Source organism: Gopherus evgoodei, chromosome 1 (genome assembly GCF_007399415.2).
Source record: "Gopherus evgoodei ecotype Sinaloan lineage chromosome 1, rGopEvg1_v1.p, whole genome shotgun sequence".
NCBI classification, from domain to species: domain Eukaryota; kingdom Metazoa; phylum Chordata; order Testudines; family Testudinidae; genus Gopherus; species Gopherus evgoodei.
In genome coordinates this window covers 122,137,886-122,156,865 of record NC_044322.1, presented here as the reverse complement: position 1 = coordinate 122,156,865, position 18,980 = coordinate 122,137,886, and the positions used below count along the sequence as shown (strand labels likewise).

General features: G+C 44.7%; 1 protein-coding gene across 1 annotated transcript in view; it reads right to left on the bottom strand.

Annotated features, from left to right (window-relative positions):
* Positions 1-260: 260 nt before the first annotated feature.
* The window catches only part of GABRG3 (gamma-aminobutyric acid type A receptor gamma3 subunit), a 612,547-nt gene continuing 593,827 nt past the window's right edge, over positions 261-18,980 (bottom strand). Inside the window, exons 8-10 of the mRNA XM_030571105.1 lie at positions 8,698-8,894; positions 5,448-5,477; positions 261-2,960 (exon numbers count right to left, since the gene is read on the bottom strand). Of these exons, the coding sequence (XP_030426965.1) occupies positions 2,682-2,960; positions 5,448-5,477; positions 8,698-8,894 (506 nt within the window). The 3' untranslated portion in view covers positions 261-2,681. The remainder of the gene's footprint in view (positions 2,961-5,447; positions 5,478-8,697; positions 8,895-18,980) is intronic.

Below are 18,980 nucleotides of genomic sequence, written 5' to 3'. Positions count from 1 at the left end.
GGTGAAGAGCAGGGTTTTTAATGTTCTCAACATCTGTTTCTGTCGATACTCATAAAACAGAGGCAATATAATCAGACTTCTAGTAGACTTCATCTTCCAAGGAGAGACCTGAGGGTACTGGTGTGCTTTTTGCTGAGTTGGGGAGCAATCATAGAATCATGGGATGGGAAGGGACCTCAAGAGGTCTTCTAGTTCAGTCCCTTGCACTCAAGGCAGGACTAAGTATTATCAAGATAATGAGTAGAAGCGCAACCACAGTGCGTGCATATAGTCTAAAAATGGAATATTCCATTTCCACAGACACTCTAAGGGAGCTCATCTACACGTATAATAACTTAATAAACAACACTTTATCAATCAATGGTCTAATGATGCAAGCAGCCCTCTTTGTCTAGAACACTCCCCCTGAAGTCAATTGGTGTTCCGTATCCAGAGGGTTTCCAGGATCAGTGCCCCAAGATAAATGGATCTGTTCTCTTATTTAGACTTATAATGGGTGGCTCTTAACAGAGCATCAACTCACTTGTTTTTAGTCCTGAACATTTAGCTTTACCTCACTTCATATGTCTACTACCCATATTGTTTATACAATAACTCCAATCCAATGCAGGGAACCCACAATTAAACATAAACACAGAAGGTTTACAGAGTAGTAGTGAGCTACAAAGGAAATGTGATATCATTACAAATATGTGTTGATATTTTGGGGCAGATGAGTGTTTGATTTAGTTTATTGCAGAAGATGAGTAGGATAGACTTCACTAAAATGATGTCCTGATCTGGCCAAAAAACATTTTTTCTCTCCAAGGAGAGGAATTCTTTTTTCAATGCTTCTGCTTCACAGGAGACAAACACGCAAGGATTTTTCTAGATCCAGCTTCCTTTCTCTGTTATCATTTGACTTGGCCATATTTTTATGATAACAGAAATAATATTTTGAAAGGCTACTTTTAGGTTTCTTTTGAGCTATTTGTTTAATTAAAACACTCTGAAAAGAGAAAGAAGTACCACTCAGATTCATTGGTGTTTCCAAGAACATGACTAAATTACTGTTCCTTGTAGTTACCATGGTATTAGTCCTTGTATATTTGTGGGATTTTACCTTTGTTTCCATTTGAGGACAGGAGGAATTGCTCTTCAGTTATATGTACTGTACATTATTTTCAAATATACATGCGTGAGATCCACATTTTATCTAACAATCTAACACACTCATTACTTATGTGGCTAGTTTTCAAACAAAGAGTACTGAAACTCATTGCTATTTGGTACAGAATGTGAGTTCTGTTGGCTTAATCATATTTACTGAGGGTTTGCTGAAAAGTAAGAGTTTCTTAACACTCTAGAAATATTGAAAATGTTGCAAAATGGACAATTCTCAATAATTTAATTTGTGAAACGTGTTCCAAAAATACAAAATGCTTTTCCAAGTTAAAATCTATTTGTTTGTTTTAAAAAAAAATCCCTTAGTCTTTTGTATCCAATATCTGTTTTGATTTAAATCCAATGTTGATGCACGCAATCTCTATACTGAACTATATAGGTCAAAATTTTTCAGTCCTTAACTCAGACAAGTCCCATTGACTTCAACAGGAATCTTCTGTAATTAAGGACTTCAAGATTTAGCTCTATAGGAACAGAATACCTTTATTTTTCTCCACTCTGTAAAAAACACTTAAGGGGGGAAGGGAGAGGAAGAAAAACGCAATGGATGAACTTTGCATTAAATTGCAACCTGCAAAAATGACATACCCTTTGTGCTAATAAGTAGTGAATCTTACATATGTCCTATCAACTATAGTCTGCTACAATATCACAAACAAGCAGAAGTCTTGTCCAGTTGCAAGTAAATCTATTCCAGAAATCATGTACCATCCTGCTATGTTTGATCAGTTATTTTTTTTTAAAAAGCTCTGAAATGCTCTACAAGTAATACTTGCAGCTACTTCAGATATAGGCAGTGTCTCTGACTTTATCAAATTCTGAGCATTCTTGTAAATCAGCTTTTTTACCTCAAATTATAATTAATGTGTGCAGGAAGGGGGCTAAGCCTATGAATCCCATAGCTTTGCAGCAGAAGAGACCTTACATGACTTTATGGGACCAGAGCAACTGTCTTTATTTTATGGTGATTCTCCCATGCAGAGACAACCAAGACAAGATCTCCCAGCAACTGTGGAATAGGTCTCAATAAAAGAAGGTGGCTTGGATTGGTCTGGATTTAGACATCTCCAGTTGCATCATGGCTAACCAGCACCAATGGGTGTTGCCTTGAGCCCTAGGGAATGGGAGAAACTTTGAAAGGGACGTAAGAGTGAAGAACCCATATCAAATGTTTGACCTCTGTTTCTTGCTTGAATGTTGTCTAGCTTTCAATGCCAAGGGATAACAGTAAAGGTTCCATTATATTAGAATTATTAATAAACATTGTTTACACTACAAATTCAGCTGAATTTAGTAAGAATCTTGTATTTAAAATGAATAGCAGTCAGGGGAATTCTTCAAGGTTTTTCTTTTTCAGGCAACTACATATTAAAATTCTTCATTGATTTCTGTGATGATAAAAGGTAACGTGGCCTCTATAATTTGAGATGAAATTTACCATGTCCTCCTTCACTTTTTCATGTTCACTATCCCAAGAAGTGTGAAAACACAGTCATCTTCACCACTAATGGCAACACTTAAAGATAGAGGTATCCAACCCAGTAGACCAAGTTAAACAGCAGGAATGATGTTGGAAAAAAGACCCTGGAATAGGAGTCCAGTTCTAAGATGTCTATGTGAATCCGTCCTCTCCTCCATGAGCCAGATTTACATTCTTCATAACAGCAGAAAAAGCTCTGGCAGTCTTTCCCATCCAAACACTCATAGACACAAGTGTCTTCAAATTCTTGCCAGTACATGGCATTGTTCAATGTGATGACTGTAGGCGGCGGTCTTATATCAAGTACAGAATAGTTCTGGGGAGAAGGAAAAAAAAAAGAAAATATTTGAAAAGCTGCCTTGGATTGTGAAGATAGCAATCTGTAAACAGCTGACAAACTAGCCCATAGATTCTAGAGATGTGCTGAGCATGCACAACTGACACTTTTGGATTTAGGATCAATGTCACTGCCTTTGCAAATAGGTTTCCATAGAGTAAACTGGATATACAGTCACCAGTCAAGTTAATTCTGGGTGTGTATTCTTCACAGATGTTTCAAGGCCTATTATCCATTAGGTACCTAATTTTCATATTTAAAGTGTGTGTTTAAACTACCAGTATATCACAACATGATCATCAAAATCACCTCTTTCTAAAGTTACAATTAAGAATGGTGTCAAAACTGTAATTAGAGCAGGCATATGGGCACATCAGTTATTTTATGGGGCAACCTCATCCCTATCAGCAAATAAAGCTGCATTAATGCCACCTATGCTTATCACGAGTGAGACTAATCCCCCAAAATGAAAAAAAGTCAGCTGAGAGTGACTAGAGAAGAAAAGTGTTATCAGCACAGACTTTCAAATTAACATCACAGGATGCAAACATATTTTAACTTTCTTTATAATAATAATATCAAAAATCTTCAAGGTTGTCTCTCTCTAGCTCTACCTACATGGTAGGGCTCATCTTTCTTCTATCTTGCCTTCTACCCATTCTCTTCTTAACACTTTAACTTCTCCACTGTCATGCCATTTTATTGTCATGCAGCCCTCTCCTGTAACAACCTCCTTTTCCCTAAGTATCAAATCTCTGCAAATCTCACCTCTTCTGAAATTAGTGGAAACACTCTCGTTGACCTCTTTGATCTTTGCATCAGGCCCCAGAAGCACATGCCAAAATTCCCAAGGTATACATAAAATAAGTAAATTGTACAGTTTCTCCTTCCTTTTTCTTTCATCTCTCCCTTTTCCCTCCCCACAACCTCTTTGGATTTATTAATCTTTAATATTAACCCATCTCATTAAGAATGCAAGTTCCTTGGCATAAGACCTTGTTGTCTTCACACTACCATGCATATCAATGTCTATAACAATAAAAATATGATACAGAATGGTCTCATGGAAATCCATTTTAGTTCTGTATTAAATATCGCGCTACTAAAACACTATCATAACATTTGACTGCAGCTTTATCAGCTTGAAAATTATCACTTTGGCCTGGATCCAAAGGAAGTTATGCATTACAACACCCAGTATCACAATGCCTAGCTTGTAGGTGCCTAGAAAATCACAAACTGTGATCCACAAAGACTGAGTTAAGTGCTCAGGCTCTGTATACAATGAAAAGGGAGAGCCATGCACCTAACAATACAATGTGATCCACAAATGCCAGCACATGAGGTGAGGAGCTCCCGGAGCTAGCCAATGAGAAATGGGGATGAAAGGGCTGTGATCTAAGCTCCATCTCTCTTATAGTGATAGATGCTTAAGTTCAGGCTGCAGGGAGGCACCTATCTCTGCTAGGGATCCATGAACAGCAACCTCTCTCCTGGAGTCAGGCCGCTTAGCCACTTGAGTCATTTCTTGTGAGAATGAGGTAGGTGTTTACCTCACTCTACACAAAACAAGGCAAAGGAAGGATGAGAGGTGATGCCCACCTTATAACTCTTAGCCCGGTGATTAAACCACCCATCTGAGAGACCCACATTTAATTCTCTCCTCTACCAGAGGGGGGCAGGATTTGTAGAGGGGTCTCCTACCTCTCAGGAATATGCCAAACCACTGAGCTATGAGATATGCTGATGGGGGAGGAAGTGTGCCACAAATTCTCCTGCTGAAGCTGTTCTACTGTGGATAAATAGTTAGCATCATTGGGCCAGATAGAGTGAGAACATGCACAATAGTGAGAATGACTCTATTCCAGTGAGAGACCCAGAGTCCAGCCAGTCTCCTGCTCCAAGCACTCCTTAATTATTCAGACTCAATCATTCAAAAATGGCTGAACAAAATAATTTCAGGCATGGGATGTACAAAGTTCTCTAGGAGGAAGAGTAACTTTCCAAAAACAGAACAAAAACAAAAAATCAAAAAAGGAGGGGGAAATTTGAAAGCAAACTCTATTTAACAGTTTGATAGTCATTAATATATGTCTCATGGTAGTTTCTATGAGAACTATACATTCTCTTTTTTTCATTTTTGTTAGTTTAACTTCATGATATAATTTGTATTCACAGCTTCCATATATTACTTTATAAAGCAGACATGGGTAAGAATAGGGCAGCAGGAGATGGCACATTTGGCCATCCTAGATCATTTGGAAAGAGTTTGTAGCCAGAGGCATTTATGTTCCTCTCCCAAAGCCAGAAAATAAACTGACCTTTTACCAAAAAAGAAGAAGAACATTCACAGTCAGGCTCAAGCATGACCTTGCATTGCAGCATCTTTCATGAATAATTTCAAACTGATGTCAACAATATGTGCATGCATCCATTTGTTGCTATTGAATAAAATAGTGTACTCACCATCATGTGACCAAAACTGACATCAGGTAGCTCAAATAAAGATAAGAGAATCATTCAGAAGAAAAAAAAATCTTTACTGTTTTATATTCATCTAGTTTTTAATAACGTTTCTTAGAATATCCCTTAACAAAGGCATGAAACTCCCACAAAACCTTTCATCCACCCAGAATTCTTTTTCACCCATTGACTTCATTTCTTTAGTAAATAATAGCAAAGCCAACCTTCAATCTCATGTCACTTAGCAAACTACCATATTTTCCATCAAGACGTCTCCCTCGCATTAGCATTATTTCTTCATCTTGACATATACTCCTTAAACGTGTCCGTGTCATAACTGCCATATTTTCTGCATTCAGCCTTTCCACACCATTCTCTTTTCCATTTTCTCAAAGCCAGCTCACTTCTAGTATGCTATAGAATTCCTTTCAGTAGCACTCTTCTCATGTTGCCTTTCATATACACCATACATTTATAAGGACCGTTTTAGAAATTTAATGGCATTTTCACTGAGTTGGCTCTTGGCTATCTATTAGTCTAGCTTGTACTCATCTTCCCCCATTATTCCTTTCTTTTATTCTCTTTCCACTTCATGACTTATTTGCTGAATCCTGTCTTCTCCTTCCTTCTTCCTCTTTTCCCTTGAGCTCTCTTTAATTCCATTCTTCTCAACCTCTCTCTTCTAATGCTTCACCTCTTTTATTTCAAATGAACATGTTTTCTTCCTCCAGCCTGGAAAAACAAAATTTCCCTCAACCTCTCTGACTCCTATCTACCACTAAACATTTTGAGTGGGTGAGTCGCTTCTACTCCCTCAGTTTCCTCTTCTCTAATTCTCTCTTTTATCTCTTGCCTTCTGAATTTGCACTTCACTTCACCGTAACGTCTCACAAAGTGAACAACAACATTCTCCTGGTAAAATATTTAAGAAGAGTTTATTTGAGACTTTTTGGAGGGGACTATTTTTATGTCACTCTGGCAGGTGCCTTTGCTGCCATGAGTCCAATTGTACTGGGCTCAGAGGGAAACACACGCTCTAAAAATGTTTTCTGAACTTAAAAATGACTGTTTTAAAGTTTACTATCTCATTTGCTTATAGAGTTAGGAACAAGTGTGCGTTCTCACTGGAGTGGTAGGTACTTTTCTGAGTAGTATAAAGCTCATGTTTCTAGACATGAAGAGCCATCAGATAACAGACTTCATAGCTAGTGTTTTTATATATATGGAAAAGCTGTTAAAGATGCAGGACTGAACTTTGTCTGGCCTGGGCCATGCACAGGTATAATTTCAGACTGGGGGGAGAAAAGAGGAAGAAGGAATCATTTATGTGGCAGGTTGGGGTTAAACAAATCCAGGGGAGATGATTTCTTTTGAGGGGGCAGTTGATGCAATGAAAAGTGCATGATAAATTTATTTGTTAATAGATTCTGCAATCCATATTGTGATGGGGCAAAGCCAGATGGCTACAGTAAAGTAGTAAGGAACAGGTATGTTAGCCCCAGGCTAACCAAATCCCTACTACCATGATAACCAAATGGCAGTTGCTCCAGGTTAATCAAGACACCTGGGGCCAATTAAGATCTTTCTAGAAGGCAGTGGAGATAGCTACATTGATTGGGCCACCTGAAGCCAGCCAAGGGCTGACTGAGGCCTGGTCCACACTACGCTGTTAAACCGATTTTAACAGCTTTAAATCGATTTAACGCTGCACCCGTCCACACTACACTACTCTTTATATCAATTTAAAGGGCTCTTTAAATCGATATCTGTACTCCTACAAAATGAGAGGAGTAACGCTAAAATCGATATTACTATATCGATTTAGGGTTAGTGTGGACGCAAATCGACGTCATTGGCCTCATTATTTTACAGTAGCTTCCCACAGTGCACCGCTCCAGAAATCGACGCTAGCCTCGGACCACGGACGCACACCACCGAATTTATGTGCCTAGTGTGGATGCGCACAATCAACTTTATAATCTGTTTTATAAAATCGGTTTAAGCTAATTTGAATTTATCCTGTAGTGTAGACGTACCCTGAAACTAGTTAAAAGCCTCCCAGTTAGTCAGTGAGATTTGGGTGTGAGGAGCTGGGAGCTAGAGGTGTGAGGAGCTGAGAGTGTACTGCCGGAGGATTGAGGAATACAAGCATTATCAGACACCAGCAGGAAGGTCTTGTGGTGAGGCTAAAGAAGGTGTTTGGAGGAGGCCATGGGGAAGTAGCTCAGGGAGTTGTAGCTGTCATGCAGCTGTTACAGGAGGCACCATAGACAGCTGCGATCCACAGGGCCCTGGGCTGGAACCCAGAGTAGAGAGTGGGCCTGGGTTCCTCCCAACTCCTGATCAGACACAGGAGGAGTTGACTCAGACTGTGGGTTTCACCAGAGAAGAAGATCAGTGAGGTGAGCAAATCTGCTAATAAGCGCAGGACCCACCAAGGTAGAGGAGGAACTTTGTCACAGTACATAGGGATATCACTTCTGCCTCCACTCATGTTCACTTCAGCACCATCTCCATGCAACACTGATGCTCACATTCTTCATACCCACCACTTACTCTTTCTCTGTCATGTCCTCCAACCAGGCAAACATCCACCTTTCACTCTCTCAAGCCTCTGTACATTCAGACACATACCCTATTCATTTTCTGAAGCCCCACTCTTCACTTTCTGCACTTCCATACATATGTACTCACCCACCATTCATCCCTACTGCAACTTGTCATTCTCTGCTCTTCCTGTGATGTGCCCCAACCCCCCCATTCACCCCTCACCTTCTGTTCTAGAAACCTCTGCTGCACCCCCTCAGTTCCACATTCTCTCAGCTCAGGGGGCCTGTCTCCCTCTTTCCCCACTTTCACTACTTAAGGCCTTATTCAAAAATCCTTTCAACTGGGGCTGGACAAGGAATCTGTGCTACTTAAGTACCTCTAGATATTTTTTCAGTAGGGGAGCCACTTTCCTTTCCATTCACCTGCACAGCTGAAAGGCAGGGAAAAGAATAGAAGGAAGGACTGCTGCTGTGGAATGTATTGCATTTGGCAGCAACACGATTGACACCTACAGCAACTACTTTCCCACCTACTTGCTGGAGTTGATCTAGAATTGGGGAGGGTCTAAGCAGGGTGGGTTGAGGTGTTATTTTGCAAAAGCATATGGAGGGACCATTGCCGTGACTGGCTGTGTGAGAGATTCCCTCTCTCCCCATACTACACTCTATGCCTTCATTAGTAATCTTAGGTGACCACATCTTACCGACTTTTTCTTCTTGGTACAGTTTGGCTTCTTGCAGCTTGAGTAGTAGTTGAGGGTTGCATACTCCATCAGAGCAGCAAAGACAAATAAAAAGCATACAGTCACAAACAGATCCATGGCAGTGACGTAGGAGACACGGGGTAAAGACTTTCTTGCAATGGTACTCAATGTTGTCATGGTCAATACAGTGGTAATACCTGCACACAGAAATTGCATTTAAATGTATACATATCATTTCTTAATAGAAAAGCAGAAACTTTGGAAACACACATGATAGGGGACTAGCATCCAACTAAGCAGTTACAGGAAACTGATCATCCCCATATAATATCAATGGATCACTGAATAGTGGTTAACATAAAACATTGAGTGAAAAATTAAATCCTCAGTAGAGTGGGTAGCCAGATGGTAAATATTTTGCACAAAACATTTCAAAACCAACAAAAGTTGAAGGATGAAGTTCAATAAAGATAAATGCAAAGTACTCCACTTAGGAAGGAACAATCAGTTTCACACATATAGAATGGGAAGAGACTGTCTAGGAAGGAGTATGGCAGAAAGAGATCTAGGGGTCATAGTGGACCACAAGCTTAATATGAGTCAACAATGTGATACTGTTGCAAAAAAAGCAAACATGATTCTGGGATGCATTAACAGGTGTGTTGTAAACAAGACACGAGAAGTCATTCTTCCGCTTTACTCTGCGCTGGTTAGGCCTCAACTGGAGTATTGTGTCCAGTTCTGGGCACCACATTTCAAGAAAGATGTGGAGAAATTGGAGAGGGTCCAGAGAAGAGCAACAAGAATGATTAAAGGTCTTGAGAACATGACCTATGAAGGAAGGCTGAAGGAATTGGGTTTGTTTAGTTTGGAAAAGAGAAGACTGAGAGGGGACCTGATAGCAGTTTTCAGGTATCTAAAAGGGTGTCATCAGGAGGAGGGAGAAAACTTGTTCACCTTAGCCTCCAATGATAGAACAAGAAGCAATGGGCTTAAACTGCAGCAAGGGAGATTTAGGTTGGACATTAGGAAAAAGTTCCTAACTGTCAGGGTAGTTAAACACTGGACTAGATTGCCTAGGGAAGTTGTGGAATCTCCATCGCTGGAGATATTTAAGAGTAGGTTAGATAAATGTCTATCAGGGATGGTCTAGACAGTATTTGGTCCTGCCATGAGGGCAGGGGACTGGACTCGATGACCTCTCGAGGTCCCTTCCAGTCCTAGAGTCTATGAGTCTATGAGTCTAAAACATTTGCCTCTGGTATTCTTAATACCTCCCCCTGCCCCTGAAATTTCTACATCTTTCTTTTTTCAGTGCCCCTCTCCTGCCTTTCCCTCCCCATTCCCCTTTTCTTTCTCCTGTTTTAGTGGCAGGTGAGGGCTAAAAGGAGACTGAAAAGGGGGGAGGGGGAAATACCTAAACCTGGAAAAATTGGGGTTTGGGTTTTTCAGTTAAAAAACTGAAAAATATTGATAAATTTCTCACACAAAATCAAAAAACCATTGTTTGTCAAAGGAAATTTTGATTTCTTTTGACCAGCTGTAATTGTCAATAAGGATTTAGGTCCCAGTCCTGCAATTGGCAGCTTGCTGGCCAACTGTTGCTTCCATGCACATCCTCACTTGCTGAAGTCAATATCAATCAACAACAGCAGCAGTCTGCCCTGATGTTATCAATTTAAAGGATCAAGGCCTTAAGCCTTGAAATTCTCTCTCTGTCCCCATGTATGTAGCCTGGATGAAAATTGAGGCTTGTATGAACTGTTACTGTAATTTGAAGAAAGTGGCCAGTTTACAGGGGGGAACATAACTTAAAGGACTTACCAGTACGCCGGAGTTCTGAGCAAGGGTTGGGGCTTCAACTGGAAGGGGCAGGACGTCAACCAGAAGGGGCGGGACCTTTAGAGCTGAGATTTAAAGGGCCCTGGGCTCCGGCTGCAGTAGTGGTGGCTGGGAGCCCCGGCCCTTTAAATCACTGCCAGAGCTATCAACTGCAGAAGTGGTTGGGAGCGCCAGGGCTCAGGGGTAATTTAAAGGGTCCGGGGCTCTGGTCACCGCTACCGCAGTGGAGCCATGGGCCCTTTAAATCACCACTGGAACCCTGGGGATCCTGGCCACCTCTGCTACCCAGGGGCTCTGGCAGCGGGACTCTGGCAGCAATTTAAAGGACTCAGTGCTCCAGCCACTGCTGGGAACCTCAGGCCCTTTAAATTACCGTCTGGGGAAGCTGGTCTGGTATGGCGCACCAGGGTATACTGGCTTACTTTCACCTATGCCATTTTAGTTCAGAATCCATTCTTTCAAATATGGTATCTTGGATGGACAGACTAATATTTAATATAATATGAATTATCTTGACATAAAATATGCTGAAACCATACAAACTGGCTTGTACTGGAAGTGAAAGCTGTTTGTGTGTGTTGTTCATATTTGGAAGTGTCTCTGCCTGAGAAATAAAGACAAGGTTTCCATTTTTGGACTAGTACTGGCAATACTTTTTGGGGGGGAATCAAAGGCTTTTACAGAAAAATTAAAAATATAAACTCCTGGATGGCTTGGAAGAATTTAAAGTACCATTTGAACTACATCCCAAAAGACACACTTTAAAACAGCATAGGTATAAACAATGTTAACTGTTGTAGGAGCAGCAGTGATCTGTATGCTCTGTATGTCTATGCTGTGTATAACCCGTATGCACAAAAGGTCTGTTACACTTCTCCCCACCCCCTTATGTCTTCTCTCCTGCTTTGAATACCTATGAAGTGTCTTTCCCCCTCACCCTTCCTCCTGGAATGCTTGTGGGATGAATGGGCTGCTTGAACAGCTGGAAGATCAGAAGAGCTCCCAGGTTGACAAGCTGTCTGGGACTCTAATTAGGCAGCGTTCACACACCCAATGCATGGACACTGCATGGATACTGTCCGAGGTGGCGTGTGACCAACCAGACATGGCCAAGTCATCTCTAGTCACAGGCCATGAGGAGCAGGTCCTTAAAAGGAGGAAGGGGCCATATGGTCAGAAGTGTACTCACAAGCTTGTGCCTCCCATAAAGGCCCTTCACCCAGATCTCCTGGCCAGTGGTTCGCCGCATTGCATTTCATCGTGCCTCAGGAAAACTTACCTTCATCACACCATCCACTGCTGCGCTGTGGGACACTTACCTTGAAGGATCCTGACATCTCCAGTGCCATGCCTGTCCTGGGAGTATGAGAGTGTGAGTGTGACACCTTCTTTTGAGCTTAGATATCAGTATAATAGACATGCTGCTTTCTGCCAAACTCTGGTGGGTCACTAGTCCTTCCTAAACTTACTAGCTGGCCCAATTTTGGGTAACTTTACTGGTGGAGAATGTGGGCAGCTTAGTGGAGGATTTGACCCAAGATTAGGGGTCCCCTGGTGTCCCCCGTAGTCTCTTGAGTGGGTCCAGCTCAAGCCTGCATGAAAATGTGGAAGGCTAGCAACCCACTGCAGGGAGAAAAGGACGTCACTGCTAAGTATGCCACTGTGGAGCAAGGGGAAGAAAAAGGCGAAGCAGCCTGAGCAAGAATACAGCCCACTTGGGGAGCTCCGCCACCGCCTGGGGTGTTGTTAGAATGGCTCCAAAAGAAAGGGGCAGACCCCTGGATGCCAGGGGCGGTTCCACCTGGGAGTACAATTCCTGAACTAGAGCTCATGTTGGATAAATATGTGCGTATATATGGTCCCAATAAGGCAGGACTGGATCGTGCAGTCGCCTGGCTGCTGTGGCACACAGGCTGGCAATGGCAGGCAGCAAAGAGTCAGCTTGCCACTCAAGGACCAATGTAATGAGCTGGAGAAGGAACGGGATATGTGGAAGGCGCAGGCTCTGACTGCTAGTGCCCAGGCGTCTTCCCTCTCTGCAGCTGCAGTACAGATCGTGACAGCAGAGGAGGAGTGGGATCGGATGGAAGTAGAGAATGCTGCTCTGAGCTAGTCCTGGAGGGGTCCACCCAGGAAAACAGGGTCTGGGGGGTTTATTCAGCCTGGGGTCGCTGCCGTTGGGGTGAAAGCCAAGGGGGACAAGGGACCATACGGCGATTGGGATGGGGATATCTGGTGTGATCCGGATCCCCCAGATCCAGACCCAGGATGGCCCAGACTGGCAGTCCAGAGGGTGGTCTGAAACTATGGGCCTGTGCCTGCAGGAGGCAGGGCAACCCAAGTACTGGGCACACTGTGGCAGAGACCAAGTTGACTCCTGAGTAAACAACAGAGTTAGCAAAAATCTGCAAATTTGACACCATCAGCTCAGTATTAAACAAAGACTGTGAATGGTTTGCCAACTACAAAACCAGTTTCTCCTCCCTTGGTTTTCACACCTCAGCTACTAGAAGAGGGCCCCATCCTCCTTGATTGAACTAACCTCATTATCTCTAGCCTGCTACTTGCTTGCATATATATACCTGCCCCTGGAAATTTCCACTACATGCATCCGACGAAGTGGGTATTCACCCACGAAAGCTCGTGCTCCAATACGTTTTAGTCTATAAGGTGCCACAGGACTCTGCTTTTACAAAAAGCCTGGGTGGCCCCTCGCACTGTGGGTTCAGTGGGTGGGTCCGGGATATGGTGACCCTGTGTTGGGATCAGAGACTGAACCTAGGTGAGACCCGACGGGTGTTAAAAGCCGCGTCCGAGTTGGGAGGAGTTTTAACAGGGGCATCTTGGCAGCAAGCCAGTCATGCCACACACAATAGTATCTTTGATATGTTGGTGGGGATGGCGTCTGCTATGGGGGCCGCGTGTATTGTTGGCAGAGTTTGTCTCAGCAGCTGCTGTGCCTGGGGAAGACCCCACCTGGTTCGTAGAGAGACTGATTCTCCTGGCATGTTTGTGTGGCTGGGGTGTGGCTCCCACAGTGGGAGGGCAGGTACCCCTGACCATAGCTCAAATAGCCCTGCCTCTGGAGGAACTTAGGCTGATCGCCCAGGGTCTCCCAGTCCATGTATAGCAGGCGATTGGGAGGTGGAGACCCAGGGAACTCGCGGATGTGGAAGTCTGGCTGGACGCAGTCCGGCAGGCTGCTCTCATCGCCCTGCCTGTGCCACAACCACCGGTGGGCAAGGCTTCTAAGGTGGTCGCAGAAACCCTGGGAAACCAGATCCTCAGTCTGGAAACTGCAGGGGGCAGTCCTGCCTGCGAAATAACCTCTGGCGGGTTTTGCTGGAACAGAGGGAGGACATGGACAATTGGCCTGGGAAACCCACTAGGGAACTGATGCCCTGGTGTGTGCAGTTGGGGATACCTCATCCTGCAGGGGAGCAGAGGGGCATCCTGACCCTGTGAGAAGCAGCACCAGCCGGCTTGGATTGGCTAGCTCAAGTGCCTTAGGGGAGCCCACAGGAGGACAGATGCCTGGAGGACAGGTGGCGATCGGTAGCCACCCTGTCCCCTGATCGGGGGGACATCTAGTAGTCCAAATCAGGGTAGGAATGATAGGTACCCTCTGTGTGGCACTGGTGGATACTGGTGCAGCAGTTTCGCTTTTACCGTTTTTTCCCCTGAATGTGTTCAAGTTTGGCCAGCTGTGCTGGCTGCTTATGGGGGTCAGGAGGAGAGAGGAACATTGTTGTCAGCAGCTAGGTGGGAGTTGGTAGATTTGGTGGCTAACCTCTCCTGGGTTCATTCGTGGATGGCAGGCAAAGTTATTCTGGGGATTGATCAGCTCAGAGAGCTCCGTTTGGTGGTAGATTGTGCCAATCATTGCATGTGGCAGGTCCCCGCAGGGGATTGTGGGGAAGATCTACAAGGAGGGGTCTCTGGAGTGCTAACCCACTCTATGTTGGGGGTGGCAGCTGTGGAGGTTCTAGAGACAGATGAATGGAAAAATCAGATTCCCAGGGTCTGGGCTATGGACAAATACAATTGTAGTCTCTGCAAAATTGCAGTCTCTGCAATTTATTTTTTGTTAGGTTCTCTAATAATAATTTTGTTGTGGATTTTTGATACATTTGTATTGTTAGTTACATTTTCTTGTATTGTTAATTCCACTTTCCTCTATGCACCCTGGTTCTACCTCCCCAAGCCCTGAAGCGTAGCTCATGGGCCCCCATAAACTAACATTTTGTTGTACAGGTTAAGTATCAGCAATTTCATCAGGTTCTCTGTTACTGTGTATCTTCCAAATCTGTTTTACCTTGCATGACAACTCTGGTACTCCTACAAATCTTATTAGTTGTGTGTATTTAAAGGTTGGGGTTAACTTTTATTGTTTGATGGCTATTGCAGCATCAAACTTGGGCCTCATTTTGTTTGTTAATGTACCCAATTATTGTAATGCTGATGGTTTTATTGTATTCCCAATTATTATAATTGTGATTGTTTGCATTTGTGTTTATATTATATCTGGTGTTCAGTCAACTGTAATGGTTTTAGTTATATTCACCTGGTTATGATTGTTTGATTTGCTTGCAACAGATCACCTGTGCCATACAATGACAACAACTACGTATTGATCATATATCCAGGGGTGGAGTGTTGTAGGAGCAGCAGTGATCTATATGCTCTGTATGTCTATGCTGTGTATAACCTGTATGCTCAAAAGGTCTGTTACAGTTTCCACCTTCTTTTGTCTCCTCTCCCTCTTTGAATACCTTTGAAGTGGTTTTCCCCTTCCCCCTCCCTCTTGGAATGCTTGTGGGATGAATGGGCTGCTTGAACAGCTGGAAGATCAGAAGAGCTCCCAGGCTGACAAGGTGTCTGGGACTCTAATTAGGCAGCGCTCACACACCCAATGCATGGACACTGTCCGAGGTGGTGTGTGACCAACCAGATGTGGCCAAGTCATCTCTAGTCACAGACCATGAGGAGCGGGACCTTAAAAGGGGAAGGTGCCATGTGCTCAGGAATGCACTCACAAGCTTGTACCTCCTGTAAAGGTTCTTCACCTGGACCTCCTGGCCAGTGGTTCACCGCATTGCATTTCATCATGCCTCAGGAAAACTTACCTTCATCACACCGTCCATTGCTGCGCTGTGGGACACTTACCTTGAAAGATCCTGACATCTCCAGTGCCATGCCTGTCCTGGGAGTGTGAGTGTGACACCCTCTCCCCTTGTTTTGAGCTTAACTGTCAGTATAATAGGCATGCTGTTTTCTGCCAAACTCTAGTGAGTCATTAGACTCCCCTAAGCTTACTAGCTGGTCCAATTTCAGGTAACGTTACCTACAAAAAGAAGAGTAATGTTTTGCAGCAGCATGCAGCATTTGAAATATCAGTGGGGTGACAAAACCTAAGCCTCACAGTAAAATTACTGCCCACATACAGTACTCTTTTTGATATCGATACAGCAATGTCTAAGGATTATGTTTACCTAACTTTACTCTTTTCTTCATAAAAGACTGACGGCACTTGATTTGTAGTGTTTGTTATGGACTAAAGTGATTCACAAGGATCCAATCCTCTTTCACATCATATTTAATATCTATAAAACCACCGGGAGAGCTAGCAAGCTGAAGTACTAGCAGAACGTTTACACCACACAGCTCTACATCTCCTTTATGTCAAAGGGTAAATAATGCTATCTGTCAGGGCTCTAAAATGTGCCTGTGAGATCAGCATCAGGATAAAGAATACTTTGCTGAAGCTGAACCCAGATAAGCCTGAGGTGATGCTGATGGAAAGAAGGGAGTGCTCTGAAGAATTTTTATCTTCCAAACAGCCACTGAAAGCACTGGCTCTTAGGCCTTGGAGATACCTAGATACCCATATAATCATGGAGGCAAAAAGCTTCCACTTCTCGAAGGTCATGCCTGATCCTATCAGAGACAGATGTGGCCACAGTAATCCATGCACCTGTAATTCAACTACTATGCAGGGCCACTCAGAGGATTTAGGAGGCCTGGGGAAAAGCAATTTCAGGGGCCCTTCCATAAAAAAAAAAGTTGCAATACTATAGAATACTATATTCTCATGGGGCCCCTGTGGGGCTGAGGCAAATTGCCCCACTTGCCCCCCCCCCCCCCCCGGGCGGCCCTGCTACTATGGCTCAACTACTATGATTCTCTTTTTCAGGATATTGGACTTCCTACCCTGATACAGCTTCTGCTTGTTCAGAACACAAATATGTCCCTGCTCAGCAACACATCACAGCAACGCTTTGCACTGATTCCCCCATGAACCCACAGCCAGTCCATATTCTCTGTCTTGACTCACAAAGTTGTTCTTTGCTAACAGGGACACTGTGTGTGTGTGTCTCTCTCTCTTTCCCTCTCTCTCTCTCTCTTACCACAGCCTTCAATGATCACTATGTTCCACAGGCAGGGGCGGCAGGTTATATGGGCTCAAGGTGCTCGAGCACCAGGAATATTCAGGGCTGAGGGCTGTGCTTCACCAATATTTGGAGCTGGGTTTCTCCCCTGGCCCTGCCTGGAGCGGGCCTTCCCCCACCTCAGAGCTTCCTTGCCTGAAAGAAAACAGCCAGTGCCTTTCTCCCTTGCTTGTGCTGCTTCTGCCTAAGGTTATAGAGATCAGTCGCCGGCAGTCTCTTGGAGCACCGGGGGAGGGGAAGAGGGCAAGAGGAGGCGGTGGGGGAGGCACACATGTGCTTGGGACCTCTCTCCCCCGCCCCCGGCACCCACATGGAGGAGACACCAAGGGGACTTCCAGCCAGAAGATGGACATCTGGGGTGGACCTCACTCACCTGAGCAGCTGCTGGGGCTTTGGTGAGGTTTGACCCTGTGATCCACCCCCTCCCCCTGCAGCCCCCACTCCTGCCCAATGTTGGGCAAGGGGCAGCCCCATCCCCAGTGAGACAAGGGTGAGCAGGGGATGCTGCAGCAGGGGAGGAAGGAAGCCACATGTGCTGGCAGTTACCCCCACCTCCCGCTCTCCAGCACCCACCCACCATAGGGGAGATGGAGGAAGGGAGCTTCCTAGACCTGAGCAGCTGGGGCTTGGGTGAATGTTGTGACACTCTACCCCCCACCCCAGCCACCACACTGCAGTCCCCACTCCGGGCAAGGGGCAGTCCCATCCCCCATCTCCAATGAGGCTATGGTGAGGGGCAGCAGCAGGTGAGGCCACACGTGATGGCAACCCCCGCCCCGGTACCCATCACAGGGGAGGCGAGTGGGCTGTCTGGTATACAGAAAGTATACAGATGTTACAAAGTGGGAATGTTCTTAATGTTTTCTCTGAATACTGTGTGGGTGCCTCAGTTTCCCCTATGCATTTCTCAATGATCTAGATGGTGGGATAAGGGTATGTGATTGTTGTAGAGCCCCAGAGTGCCAGTGTGATGCTGTCTGCACAGAGAATGGCCGAAACCCTGTCTCCGGGCAACTGATGGCCTGGGCCGCTCTCCTGCAAGGTGCCAACTGAAGGTGTTGGAGAGCAAAGAGATCAGGTGGCCTCCTAATGCCAAAAGAGACAAAGGGCAGAGGAGAGAGTGTCAGTGCCTGTGCGGACTTCTGGGAAGCACATGGTGTGGAAGAGGATGCTGGGATGCTTTGGAACTACTCCATACAAAGCCAGTCAGGACTCTGGGGGAGCCTCCTCTCTCTGAGCATAATGTCTCCAGGGCAAGAAGCTTACACCTTCCTGGGTCTGACCTCGGAGCATCGAGCATGCCATTCCACACTGTGCGCTTTCCGCAGTGAGTGTGCCCAGGCAGGTCCTGGGGCAACCAGAGGTCCCTGCACCCCAACTCTGCAGTCAGATGTGACTCTCAGCCAGCCGGTAAAACAGAAGGTTTATTAGACAAAAGGATCACAGTCTAAAACAGAGCTTGCAGGTACAGAAAACGGGACCACTCAGTCAGGTCCATATTGGAGGGTGGGGAGCCTAGATTCAAGTTCTGGGCCTTTCACCATTTGCCCAGCCAGCTCCAAACTGACACTCCCTCCTCTAGCCTTTGTGTCTCTTCTGGACAAAAAAGCCACATGATCTCCTTGTCCTCAACACCTTCAGTTGGCACCGTGCAGGGGAAACTGAGACACACACAGTATTCAGAGAAAACATTAAGAACATTCCCATTTTGTCACAACAGGTGCAACAAAATATAATACCACGTATTAAAGCAGACAAGTGCTGCTCCTGACTTTCCACTTTTAATTGACCCTTGTAATCTTCTGGTGTCGACGCATTGTAGCTTCATTTGATATCGGTTTAAAGGGCAGGAGCGGGGGTGGGGGAGCACTACCATTTCGAGAACCAGCAAAAATTATACAACCATGCCGCCTATGCCCTTAGGAACCCTAACCCTAGGGCGGGAAGCCCTACCGATAGGAACCCTAACCGTAGCTCCTAGTGCCCTACCCT